This window comes from Lipophrys pholis (genome assembly GCF_963383615.2).
Source record: "Lipophrys pholis genome assembly, chromosome: 23".
Lineage (NCBI taxonomy): Eukaryota > Metazoa > Chordata > Actinopteri > Blenniiformes > Blenniidae > Lipophrys > Lipophrys pholis.
Window position 1 is genome coordinate 6840143 of NC_137645.1, and position 12643 is coordinate 6852785.

General features: G+C 47.2%; 1 protein-coding gene across 2 annotated transcripts in view; it reads left to right on the forward strand.

The window, feature by feature from the left end:
• The window catches only part of nbeal1 (neurobeachin-like 1), a 38521-nt gene that overhangs the window by 17215 nt on the left and 8663 nt on the right, over window positions 1–12643 (forward strand). For both annotated transcript variants that reach the window (XM_080493225.1, XM_080493226.1), the window contains 19 exons: window positions 330–462; window positions 812–931; window positions 1009–1404; window positions 1479–1568; window positions 2031–2205; window positions 2295–2428; window positions 3867–4026; window positions 4425–4527; window positions 4854–5013; window positions 5643–5801; window positions 6081–6240; window positions 6335–6423; window positions 7089–7679; window positions 9042–9217; window positions 9786–10074; window positions 10338–10646; window positions 10726–10875; window positions 11199–11356; window positions 12095–12219. In XM_080493225.1, coding sequence (XP_080349351.1) covers window positions 330–462; window positions 812–931; window positions 1009–1404; window positions 1479–1568; window positions 2031–2205; window positions 2295–2428; window positions 3867–4026; window positions 4425–4527; window positions 4854–5013; window positions 5643–5801; window positions 6081–6240; window positions 6335–6423; window positions 7089–7679; window positions 9042–9217; window positions 9786–10074; window positions 10338–10646; window positions 10726–10875; window positions 11199–11356; window positions 12095–12219 — 3677 coding nt within the window. The remainder of the gene's footprint in view (window positions 1–329; window positions 463–811; window positions 932–1008; window positions 1405–1478; window positions 1569–2030; window positions 2206–2294; window positions 2429–3866; window positions 4027–4424; window positions 4528–4853; window positions 5014–5642; window positions 5802–6080; window positions 6241–6334; window positions 6424–7088; window positions 7680–9041; window positions 9218–9785; window positions 10075–10337; window positions 10647–10725; window positions 10876–11198; window positions 11357–12094; window positions 12220–12643) is intronic.

The window sequence follows — 12643 nt, forward strand, 5'->3', positions numbered from 1 at the left end:
TGTGATGGGACACGAGGCTTTCTTAAAGGAGCCATCAGCGAGTGTTGGCGGTAACCGTTAGTGGTCTGTTAGCTTTAGCTGCTCGCTGCTAAAGTTACCAGAGGTGGGTTTGTGATATTAGCCTTCTGTGTGGACAACAATCAAAACCTCCGCCCCCCTTTGGGGTGATTCTGGTTTGATCAAAGAGCCAAAACAAAAAAAAAAAACCTCTTTCACTTTCAAACTCCAGCTTTTCAGTTTCAACTGAGGTCCAACGCCAAGATACACGTTCTAACAAGGAAACATGGGATTTCCACATCTTGACTAAAGGTCGTCTCTCTGTCGTCCAGCTTCTTCACGCCCGGAGGAACTGGCTTCGAGGCGTTCATCAGCTCGGCCGGCGTGCTGGTGGTGGCCGTGTGCACCAAGAAGGAATACGTCACCGTCATGCTTCCAGATTACTGCTTCTGTGACTCTCTGTGGGTGAGTCCACTGCTGAATAGCAGAAATCCACTCATTTCTGTGCTTTAATTAGGTTCTTATAACATCCAGGGATGGGAACCTTTCACAGTTGAACCGGTACCTGGTACCTGGGAATCGGTCGTTATATATATCGGTATATATCTATATTGTAACATCACAGTTGTTTCACAAATTTCAACATGAAAACTAAACCCTGAAGGAATGGTAGAACGGACCACGGAAAATGCCCCAAAACTTGAATTTGCAAAATAAAAGTATTTTTGTAGCTACAAATTGTATAAAGGATATTTTGTGCCGCCCTGGTCAGTATCTGTAGCTGATATGAGGTCGTTTGAACGTGTGTCCACAGCACAGCATCGGTGTGGTGCACGTACCAGGAAAGAGGCCGTTTGGACAGAGTCTGGTCTACATTTACGTGGACGGACAGCAGAAACTCTCCGCCCCCCTTAAGTACCCCGTCATGACCGAGGTGACTCCATCAACCCCCCCCACTCTGTTGTTCAATCATTCCGACGCAGTTTGAACGTCGTGTCTGTCGTCCTCCAGCCGTTCACCTCCTGCTGCATCGGCTCGGCCGGACACCGCACCACCACCCCGCCGCCCTCGCAGATCCCGGACCCCCCCTTCTCCTCCGCCGCCACGCCCACCGCCCGCTCCTCGCTGGGGGGCATCCTGTCGCCGCACACCTGGGGCGGGCTGCTGGGGAGCAAGCCCGAGTCCGTGACCAAGCTGATCTCGGCGGGGACGCAGGACAGCGAGTGGGGGAGCCCCACGTCGCTGCAGGGCCAGATGGGGGGGGTCATGGTGTTCCACGAACCCCTGCAGCCCGGACACGTCAAAGCCGTCTGCAGCGCGGGGCCAAACTGTATCTCCCCTCTGAAAGCCCAGGAATCGGAGCTCGGCGACCTGTCAACCAAACTGCTGCTGCACTACTCGCCCAAGGTGATCGGAATCTGAGCTTCTCACATCAACTGGGTTTGAAATCAAATCTTAAACGTGCTGCTTTGGTTTCCCAGGCGTGTCGAAACCCCATCTGCCTGGACCTGTCTCCCAACATGCTGCACGGGCGCCTGACGGGGAACAAGGTCGTCAACTGGGACATCAAGGTACGTGCTGCACTCTGCTGTAGAAGTCTATCTGTGCCGTCACAATTTGAATTTTTTATTTTTTTTATTTTACCATCGAAATCAGGCTGATAGAATGTCTTAATGTACAACTTTATGTTCTTTTGTTTATTTGTGAAATCTAAAAAAAAAACAATAAAACTGTAAAAAAAAAAAAAAAGACATTACATTTTTTTAGTTTTTTTAAATGTTGACATTTTTGACACGGAATTCTTTTTTTTCATTCTAGATTTTTTTGTTGTACATGTCAAATTTGAGAATATTGAATGTTTTTAAACTGAATTTATTATAATATTGTAAAAAAAAAAAAAAGCTCAAAAATAAAAGTCTGATTCTGATGGTAAAAAAAAAAAATTAGGTTAGCAATTCAAACTCTGATATTTTCCCGGACTCTCTCCACAAAAGGATCGACACTTAAACTGAACACGTCTTGATCTGTGGCAGGATATGATCAACTGTGTGGGCGGCCTCCCGGTGCTGTTCCCCATCCTGGAGCAGCTGATCCTGCTGACCCCGGATCAGAACGCCGATCCTGCAGCCGGGTCAGACTTCATCACGCCTGACGTGGCCACGCCGGCTGACGGCGACTGGGTCATCCTCCCGTCAAACAGGGCCTCGGGTGAGCACAGTTACGGCCTCCATTCTATTTTTTCTCTCTCGCTTTTTGTAGCGTTGTGAAAAAGGATTTCCGGTGTTTTTACGTCGCAGAGGCTCGTCTGGAGAAGAACCTGGTGGCCACGTTTCTGTTGGTGCTGAAGCATTTCCTGCAGAGGCATCTGATCAACCAGGAGAGTCTGCTGCACTCGCACGGGGTCGGGACCCTCGGAGCGCTGCTGCAGAAGGTTTGGACCGCCGCCTCATCAGACGTAGTGGCTGCTGTGTCCTCAAGCAGGATTTAAAACGTGAAAACCACTGCGCCACCGTGCGGCCCCGGTGAAGCCAAGTCTTTCAGATCGGTTGCAGCTTAAGCTCTGGAAGAAACTTCTGACTCAGTGGAGAACATTTCAGGAAATCAATTCATTGCATTCAGACCATGCCAGAAGGACATAAGCCTCTTTTGTTTCCCCCCCCCCCCCCCCCCCCCGTTGAAACTGGATTAGCTTGACTTGTATTGGAAGGCTTAAGAGTCTGATTGACTCCATTTTACAGTCTGTCTCACGTTGCTCCAACAGCGTGCAGATCCTCCTATAATTCACTCCTGTGTCTTTCATTTTCATTTATTTATTTGTAGGGGACAGGGCATATTGACGTACAAGCCGCCTCTTCACCAGGATATTGTAAATACCCCGTATTTGGCTCATTTCCCGTCTGATGTCCCACATAAAACCAGACCAGGTTACAAACATGAAAACAATATGATAAAACGGAGACAGTGATGATCCATTAATTCTTCTTAAAAACCTATTATAAAGTCATATTATTTAGGTAAATTGCTGACTCAGCAGAGTCGGGTTGTTTTTTTTCTCCCCTCAGCCTTACTCGACTTGACTCTACTCGCTATTAACGCTTTTCCAGTACGTGTTTGTTCCGCTACCAGGTACTTTCGCAGTACCTGTACTGCGCGTTGAACCATCTACCGACTGTCATTCTCAGTCGAAGTCCTGCAAGTAGCGAGGACCCCTTTAAGGCTTATTTGGTTTGAACCTTTTTCTTTTCTTTTTTTTTCCTTTGGTTTTGTTCGTTTTCTCTTTTTTTTTCTCGTCTTTTTTCCACATTTTTTTCTTTGTCTTTTTTTTCAAAATTTGATTTTACAATCACCCCTGGTGACCTTGTAATTAGTGAGGTTATTTCTTTCTCTCTTTTTTTTTTTTCTTTTAATCGAATCCCAGAGAGGCAAGCACTTTTAAATCCTTGATCATTCTCAACACTAAGGAGTGGATATTTCTTTAAAATTGCAGAATAGTGCAATCACTGTGCCTTGACCTTGATGGTCTTTTTTTTTTTTTTTTTTTTTTTTTTAATAAAGCTGTTGAACGTGTTTAAGGGCAGTGGCACTCGTGCTTCACCAGGTTGTGAAGCAGAACTCCATGTGAGAGCGAGGCGCAGCCCCACCAGTCTAACCAGGCTCTCATTATCTGTATTTATTTGTTTAGGCGAGGCTGTGGAAGTTTACATGTCCAGAGAGATAAAATGAAAATTTCCCTGATGGTGTGATCGAACCACACCCTGATAAACTGGGCTTCTATTCCCCACCCCGCTTTATTTTTTTTTCTTCCCAAGTTTGCTTATTATCTGTATCGTTGCCCTGACTTTGTGTGTGTGTCTGTTATGTGTGTGTAGATAGCGGCGGGCTACGTGGACGTGAGCCTGCTGGTGGCCGTGCAGCTCCTGGTCGAGCAGGTGACGTACGAGAAGAACCAGGCCCTGCTGCAGCAGCTCCACACGCATCTACTCTTCAACTTCAACATCTGGAACAAAGGAGACTTCCCTCTGCGCATAGGTTTGCTCCTCACCTCCTTCAGCCTTCCACACGCTGCGCGATTTTAACAATCTTAGAAGTCTCAGCCCGCCACACCCGTAGGACGGAAACTTGAGCCACGACGTGAAGTTTGCAGTTTTGCCGACTGTGCGATGAAAGCGCACGCTGAGTCGCAGTCAACGCAGTAGCTTATTACGCGACGTGCCTGAGTGATTGCGCAATGTGTGATTCCGGATTGCGCCACACGCGGGCGTGATTTTGCACTGTGTGATCATGTATTGCACAACACGTCCGAGTCACCATGTCCTAAACATGAACGGAGCCTCGGCGTTGTGGGAATTATGTGCTTGTGTTTGTGTATGAACGAATATATGAAGACCGTAAAGAGCGTCGGCCATGATTGTTTCCTTCTCTTGAAGGTCACGTCCAGTACATGTCCACTGTCATCAAAGACAACAGGAAGCTGTTCAGGAAGAAGTACGGCGTTCAGTTTCTACTGGACACCATGCGCCTGTATTATGGGTAAGACTCCGTCACACAAATTATAAACACATATATACACAAACAATTATTGCGATATACCGTTTAGTTCCCAGTTTTTCTTTTTTTCCCCTCTTTTTCTTAGTTTTTTCTCTTTTTTTCTTCTTCCACACTGTAGTTCCACACTAACCCTTCATATACATGAAAACCAGGAATAGTAGAATTGACAATAACTTAAGTGCAGTTTGAAATACTTCCATGTCAACAAAGGCACGTGTAGTAACAGTATTTTACAAAATGTTTCAACTTGCACTGGCGCGCTGGGAACTATACGGTAATCTGTAAGCCAATGTTTTCTGTGCTTTCAGGAAGAACACGAACAAAGACGGCGACCTCAGCGAGGACGACGTGCGGACCGTGCGGGCGTCACTCTGCAGCCTCATAAAGTACTACATCAGCAAGGGCATGACGCAGGAGGAGATGCACAGCATTCTGGGATACATCGCCGCCATTGGAGACGAAGACCAGGTGAGAGCAGACGTTAAAAGAACTGGTTTTATATCTTATGGAAGCTCAGGCTGGGCGATATGGCCTAAGAACATTTATTGTGCAAAACTTTTTTTAATATAAACAACAAAAAAATCCAAGTTATTTTATTTTTTCAAGTTTATTTATAGAACATTTCAGACATTTTAGATGTATAAAACGGTGTTTAAAAATATGGAATGAAGATTGATCGTCACATCTGAATGTAAACCCTCACTCAAAGGAATAACTGAAAGAATAAATTGATTAATAAATAAAACGAAAAAATTATGAATGAAGAAAGAAATCTAACAAAAAAATAATGCGAAACAAAATTTAAACAAAAATGACTAAATTAATAATTTATAAAATAAAATAAAAAGGGGAGGGTAACTAATTCCATGCTTTTGATCAAAACAGGTGCACCTTGATGACATCATCAACATGTGCTATCGCAGTAGGCCGGTAGAGTCAGAGTCTCTGCCGTGGGCCAAATTCCTATTGTTTCTAACATAATACCGTTGATACCGCCGCTCCCTGATGGAGGCACTTTATCCAAGCTCAAGCTCAACTTCCTCAGAACAGTGTCCCAAATCGCCACGATGGTAGCCGAGTGTGTGTTTGTGTTGCAGCTGTGCGCCGTGCTGGAGCTGCTGCTCAGCCTCCTCCAGAGCAGTCCGGCTCGCGACCAGCTCTTCCTGCTGCTCTTCGAGCCCGGGGCGGCCGACTCCTGCTACGCCCTGCTGCTCAACAACAAGCACTCGGATCGACTCCGAGAGCTCGTCTTCAAGGTACGACACAGAGGCTGAGTCCACTGTAAAGGCGGCTGCATTCTCCCAGGAGAACTGGAGGAAAGTTCACTCAACTGTTTCAGTAATAAAAGAGGAAGTTTGTGTCTGAGCCTCCATGTTGGTTTCGGTTTTAACGCTTTTAACTGCAGGAGCTGGAAGAGCTTAGTGATGCCTTCAGGGGCATCACGTAAACTTTGACCCGTGCTCCGTATGAAATGAGGAATCGGCCTTGAGGGTTCCGATCAGGGGCGTACTGATCCATGTCTTCCACCTCTGCAGCTGTTTGAGCGCATGCTGCGCTGCGACCGCGTCTACGAGAAGAACAAGCAGCGGCTGCGGCTCCGCGAGGCGGGCTACTCCAGCCTGTCGCTGCTCTTCTCCGAGCTCCACATCACGCCCACGCTGGTCCGCTGCCTCCTCAACCAGGTCCTCCACACAGGTCAGTGGTGATTTGGGGAGTTCAGGCTTGATGTCATCCGGATGAAATGTCAGGCGATCACACAGAAGTACCAATCAATACTTGTAATCTGCAGATCAAGTGGTGAACTACAAGGACCTGATGGCGCTGGTGCAGCTCACGCACCGCGCTGGACCGAGCGTTCGCCTCATCGTCTGCAAGAGGGTGAGAAGATCTGCTCATCTTAAAGACGTGGAAATCCCATGTTTCCTTGTTATAACATGGATCTTGGTGTCGGACCTCGGTTGAAATTGAAAATCTGGAGTTTTAAAGTTTTTTTGTTTTGGGCTTTTTGTTCAAACCAGAATCGCCCGGACCTGTGTGGACTTAGGAAGCCAAATTACCCATAATGCATTTGCCAAGAAACTCACTCACTCAGAGAACGTTCTTACAAGTCCATACCTGCATACTTGCTTACTTTGAATTGAGGAATGGCGTTTGAACCCCAGGTGATTTAAAAATGAGCCCGTATTTCATTTTAAACTTCCAGCTCGTGTTGCTCTGCGGCCTGGATGTTTGTTGACGCTCCACCTTCGGTTTTTAGTTTGATTTATGAATGTTTGAACTTTGAACTTCACCGTCGTTATTGACCGTTCTTGCAGCCAATCAACACGCCAAACATCAGTACCAGTCAAGATGTAAGAGGAAGTAGCCGTATGGAAAAGGGTCAAAATGAGCTTGATGGTTGATTTTTTTTATTTTTTATTTTTTTTCAAAATAAATGTTAAGAATTGATTTAGAGACTGTTTAAGGGAGACTGGACACATGAGATCACCAAGTGACGACTGCTTTAAACCACCGCGGTTACAGTTTCTGTTCTCCTCCCCCAGGTGTACCAGCTGCTGCAGTCCCAGCAGGACGCCGCCATTCAGATCTCCAAGCAGCAGTGCTGGCAGGACACCCTCATGCGGCTATACCTCCGGGGCGAAGGCGCCTTGCCGCCGCGCGGCTCCGATAGCGTCAGCACCTGCAGCCTGGACCTGAGCCGCGCCGGCGGCTCCAACCGCCTGGAGCTGCCGCTGGACAAGAGGGCCCGTGCCGGCAGCTCGGGCCGGCCGGACGACGACCGCCTCAGCATCAGCGACACGCGCTCCGTGGACAGCTTGGACAACGGCGACGCCATCTCGCTGCTGGACACGCCATCCTCGTGCGCCTCGGCCGAGCCGCTGCTCCACGCCAAGCCCTGGGTGGTGGGGAAGTCGGGGGGGCTTTCGCTGGATCTGTCTCACCTGCAGGCCTACGAGGGGGGGGGCAGCGGCACCCAGACGCCCGGGAGCATACCCAGCACGCCGTCGCCCATAGAGACCTCCAAGCCTTTCCCCGGCGGCGCCAGCGACCGAGACACGAGCTCGTTGCTGCCCGAAGACAGCTTCCTGTTCAGTGACAACATCTCGCTGGGGGAGTCCTTCAACAACGGCGAGGTGAGGAGTCGAAACGTCGACAAATACAACCAGGACTCATTGTAACTCGAGTTCAGCTTGTTATATCTTCAATTTATTGGACGACTTCATTTTTTTATTTGCTCAAAATCAAATATCAAAGTCGAGGATTCACACAAATCAACTAAATATATTTCACCAAACAAACAGTGAACAAGTAACAGAAGAACAATCTAATCAGGTTGCATGTCTTCATTAAAATCCACCCCTTCTCCAGAAATAGTATTCTTTAATATATGATAAGGATATTAACCCATATATTATATAAACATAAGAATAATAGCGTAATATATTAATATATGATGTAGAATATATTTATAAAATCCAATCATGATCATGGAAGGATATTACTCAAAATATGACGACTGTTTTAAAGTTTCTTAAGAGGTCAGGCTTGTCATCAGCTGTATTTTGTGGTCAGACTAAGAAAAAGAAGTAAATTGCAAACATAGAATAAGATTATAAGACACTGAAGGAAGCTACTTTCTCCTTTCTATCCGAAGTTCCCAACATTCAACCTGAATGAAGGAATGAGTTTGTCCTCATTGGCTGCAGCCTGGGGGCATTTAGATCAATTTAGTGGAAAAGAAATTCCTCCTCCAGCTTTTTCTTCCTTTAAACACCTGCCTTTTCCTCGGAGAACATAGATCCCACAACATCTGAAGTCTCGCCAAAATATGTTGGATCAGTAAATGAATAATTAAAGATGGTTGCATCCACCATCAACATGCTCTAAAAGGAAAAATAAGTTAGGTTACCTCTATTCTCTATTCCGAAAACAGTTTATGTTCACGTCACAGGTACAATTTGGATATATTTTATTATATTTTTAGCTTTTTTAGTGATTTTTAAAGATTTCCTTTCATGGATTTTCTCGCTTTAGTCATTTGATCCATCTTAGTCCTTGTTATCTAATTGTAACTTGGTGATTCCCAATGGTGAGAGCTGTTTCAGCTGTACCAGCACTTTCTTCCTCTTTTTTCTTTTCCTCCAAAAAATAGCTACATTGGCACTTTTAGTCTTTTTATTTGTTTTGTTTTTTTGGTGTTATTTTGTCTATTTTCAGCCACTCCGCCTAATGTGGATGTTTTAGCTGTTTTACCTTATTTAGCTGGAGATTTGCAAATCAAGTGAAAATGAAAAGCAAAATGATTATTTCTATTTTCTTCATGGAGCCGCTACAGAGGAGCTGAAGAGCCACAGCAGCAGCATGCGGCTGTACACTTTGTTTCTGGCCTGCGAACAGAGGAGCTGAAGAGCCGCATGTTGCAGACCGATGTGTATCGTCTTAGTAGTAAAGAAAAGCAGGAAAGTGACGTTCTGTGGTGTGGTATCGCCCCCTAGCGGGCAGAGGAGGAGCTGTGCAACATGCTGCTGGAGATCATCCTGTGCGTGATGTGGCGTGGCGTGGAGGGCTCCGACGACTCGGCGTGGCTGGAGCGAGGCCAGGTCTTCTCGGCGCTCACCAAACTGGGGACGGCCAACGAGCTGCTGCTGCCGGTCGACCAGATCAAGCTCAGGTCAGTCTCAGGCCCCGTTTCCACGACGACGACGAGTGTAATCTCAAAACTTTCTTGATGTTTGGGAGCGGTCCGTTTACACAGCGGTGCTCGGATTCACTACAAACCGGGACTTTTCTATACCGGCTCACGAGGTGGAGCTTTTCGTTCACGGTCCTTTCACACCAGAGTCTTCCTCTACTTCCTCTCTATTTCCTCATTACTTCCTCCTCTCGACTCTGTGTCTATTTTATCTCCACTCCCTCTCTACTTCTTCCTCAGTACTCGGTCAGCGCGGTTAGTTTTTTGTTTATTACCAATAATGCATTGTGCTCTCCGTCACATCCTCTCACCCCACCCGATGTAAAGCTCGCACACATCAGAACTGAGACCGATGTTTTGAGGCGGACCAGAGTTCACTGATCCGGATCAGAGGTCAAGGGATCGTTCACAGACGCCCCAAAAGAAGCAGACTTTTCTCGGAAAGTCCCTGAAGTGAACTCTGCTCCGGATCAAACGGGGAACCGTGAATGCTCCCAGGGCTTACCAGAAACGAGCCATCAGTGTCGCCGTCTTGTTGCTCTTGCAGTCTCATGGAGCGCATGCTGGAGTGGGCGGTGAGCGACAACCGCGAGGCGTCCGCCGCCACGCTGCCCCAGCACACGGAGAACGCGGTGCGGCTGCTGCACCTGGTGCAGGACTTCCTGCAGGCCGAGGGCCTGGTCAACCCGGCGCTGTGGACGGAGAAGGTCCTGGAGGAGACGGTGACGCTGATGGACAGCCTCATGGTGTGGTACTCCGCCGGGACGCAGTGGTTCCAGCTGTCGCAGGTCGGACTGAGGCTTCTCCTCGGCTTCATGGCGCAGGAGGACCCAGAGGTGAGCGTGCTTCCTGTCGGCATGGCTACTGAATTTGGTACTTTGATCGATACGGAATTCACTAAGCGCGTCTGCGCCTCACCAGAACACCAGGGGGCAGTGTAGCGCAGACATTTCGATAAACCCAGTTAACAAAACTATCAGTGTGTGTAAACAGCAACGAGAGGGATTAAACGACCATTGAGTGGGACCGCGGCTTTATAGGTGTACCTCTTTCTTCTTCGCCATGACCTCGATGTGACACGGCGTTTCCTCCACCACAGGTGTGCGCCATGGCCACCGCCAAGCTGAACGGCATCCTGCAGACCAAAGAGGTGTCCAACCAGGACGAGGCGTGCTACCTGCTGGGCAAGGTGGAGGGCATCCTGCGGCGCTCCGTCCAGGAGCAGACGGAGGAGACGTACTCCTTCCTGGTGCCGCTGCTGCGCACGCTGCTCTCCAAGGTGCACCGCCTCCTCTACATGGAGCTGCACCTGCCGCAGCTGCCCGACACCAACGGCAGCCCGTCCTTCTTCGAGGACTTCCAGCTGTACTGCAACTCGCCCGAGTGGCGCGTCTACCTCGATAAATACGTACGGGAAGACGGTTAATTTCGATATTCCACCTGATTTCTTGATTTTCTTATTTTAACGAGCTTTCTATTGTTTCCAGATTATTCCGTATATGAAGCAGTACGAGATTGAGACGTTCAGTCAAGGCCACGAAACGACGGCGCTGTACTGGAAGGAGTGCTACGAGGCGTTCATGGTCAGCCTGCACAAGAGAGAGAGGGAGCGGGGCGAGAGCAAGATCCGCTTCCAGGTGAGTCCGCTCCCTTTATGACGGAGTCGTCAGCTGGTCTTCCCCCGTATTCGTCCGCCATTAAACTGGGGGCTGGTTAGTGGCGGTTACATTTACCAGAGGTGGTTTATGATATTAGCCTCCTGTGTTGACGACAATCTAAACCTTCTGTTTTGGAGTGGCGCCCCCTTGTGGGGTCCCAAACAAAAACAAACTTTCACTTTCAAACTCCAGATTCTCAGTTTCCACTGAGGTCCAACACCAAGATGCCCGTTGTAACCTGGAAACGTGACGACTCCTTTAATGAACCGCTGAAGTCTGAACGGTTCCTCTCGCCCTCCCAGGAGCAGTTTGTGGAGCCGTTCTCCCGCCGCGGCCGCCACGAGAACCTGCGCTACAACAGCATGCTGAAGCAGCAGCACAGCCAGAGCGGCACCATGCTGCGGCAGTGGAAGGCGGCACGCCGGGGGCTGGTGTGTGAGCGGGGGCCCTGGGCCGACAGGTGCTCAAATCGAACCGTTTCACTCTGAACCAGGGCTCCGCGAGCTTCATGACCAAAAGAGCCGTTCTTTTCATTTTCCAGTTAATAAAATGAGTCTGGAGCCAAAAAACATGTTGATTGAAACAGATACAAGAAAGATTGCTTCTCATGCAAAACAATAAAGTTACATTCATGAAGTGTCATACCTACAGGACAGATATATTTTATTAGATTTTTAGCTGGTGTGACCTTTTTCTATGTATTTTTTTCCTTTTTTTCTTTTCCTTTCTTTCTGTTTTTCTATTCCTCCACTTTTTTCTTTTTCAATTCATTTGTTTTTTTTTCTTTATTTTTTCCTTTTCTTTCCTTTTTTCCATTTGTTCATTTTTCATTGTATATTTTTCTTCCTCTTTTTTCCTTTTTATTGTTCTCTTTCTTGGTTTCCTCTTTGTCCTCTTTCTATTTTTTCCCACACTATTTCCTTTTTCTTTTTTTCTTTAGCCTCCTTTTTTTTTTTTTTATTCTCAAAGCCGTTCTGGCCGTCTTAGCTGGTTTCTATTATTCAGCAGTTTTGAAAATCAGTGTCGAATTGAAATAAAAATGAAAATAAATATCTATTTAGATGACGCATTAAGAAAGCTTCACGCTCCAGAGCGGTTTTCCTGACGCCTCACCCACCTCTAAAAACACCTATATGTTACTTCTAGGTATCAAACTTGTATCAAGGTATCAAACTGTGTTTTTGGTTTTGGTCGACAGGCAGCAGGATGAGATGCACTGGAGGGTTTCCAGCGCAGAGAACTTCTCCCGCATGAGGCTGAAGCTGGTGCGCAATTACAACTTTGATCCTCACCGAGAGGCCAGCGCTCTGAGAGACAACCTGGGTAAGTGCTCACTGCGCATGAGGCTGAAATGCTTCTGCGCTGTCGCAGGACGAGTGTCTGGAACGTGAGTTATGATGTCACTCTCGTCTGGTGAAGTGAGTTGGAGTGGAAGAAATATGTATTGAGTGTTTTTCAAAAATTCCAACTGTTGACATACAGATTTAAATCTCTATTCTATTATTAATTGTACCGACATGGGAACACACACAATGGAAAACACGACGGCGCTTTTGACGTTTTAAGAACGACAATAAAGAAAGTTCACTAACTTTTAAATTATTTCTGAAAATCTTCAGGACTCGACTCAAATTCTCCAGAACGTTTGAAAACTAAGACATTGTCTGTTGCACATGACCAGCAGCAGCATTTCTGCAGCTCCACCTTGTGAGCCGTTTTCAAAAAGTTGTGTTTTCCCCCACGTTTC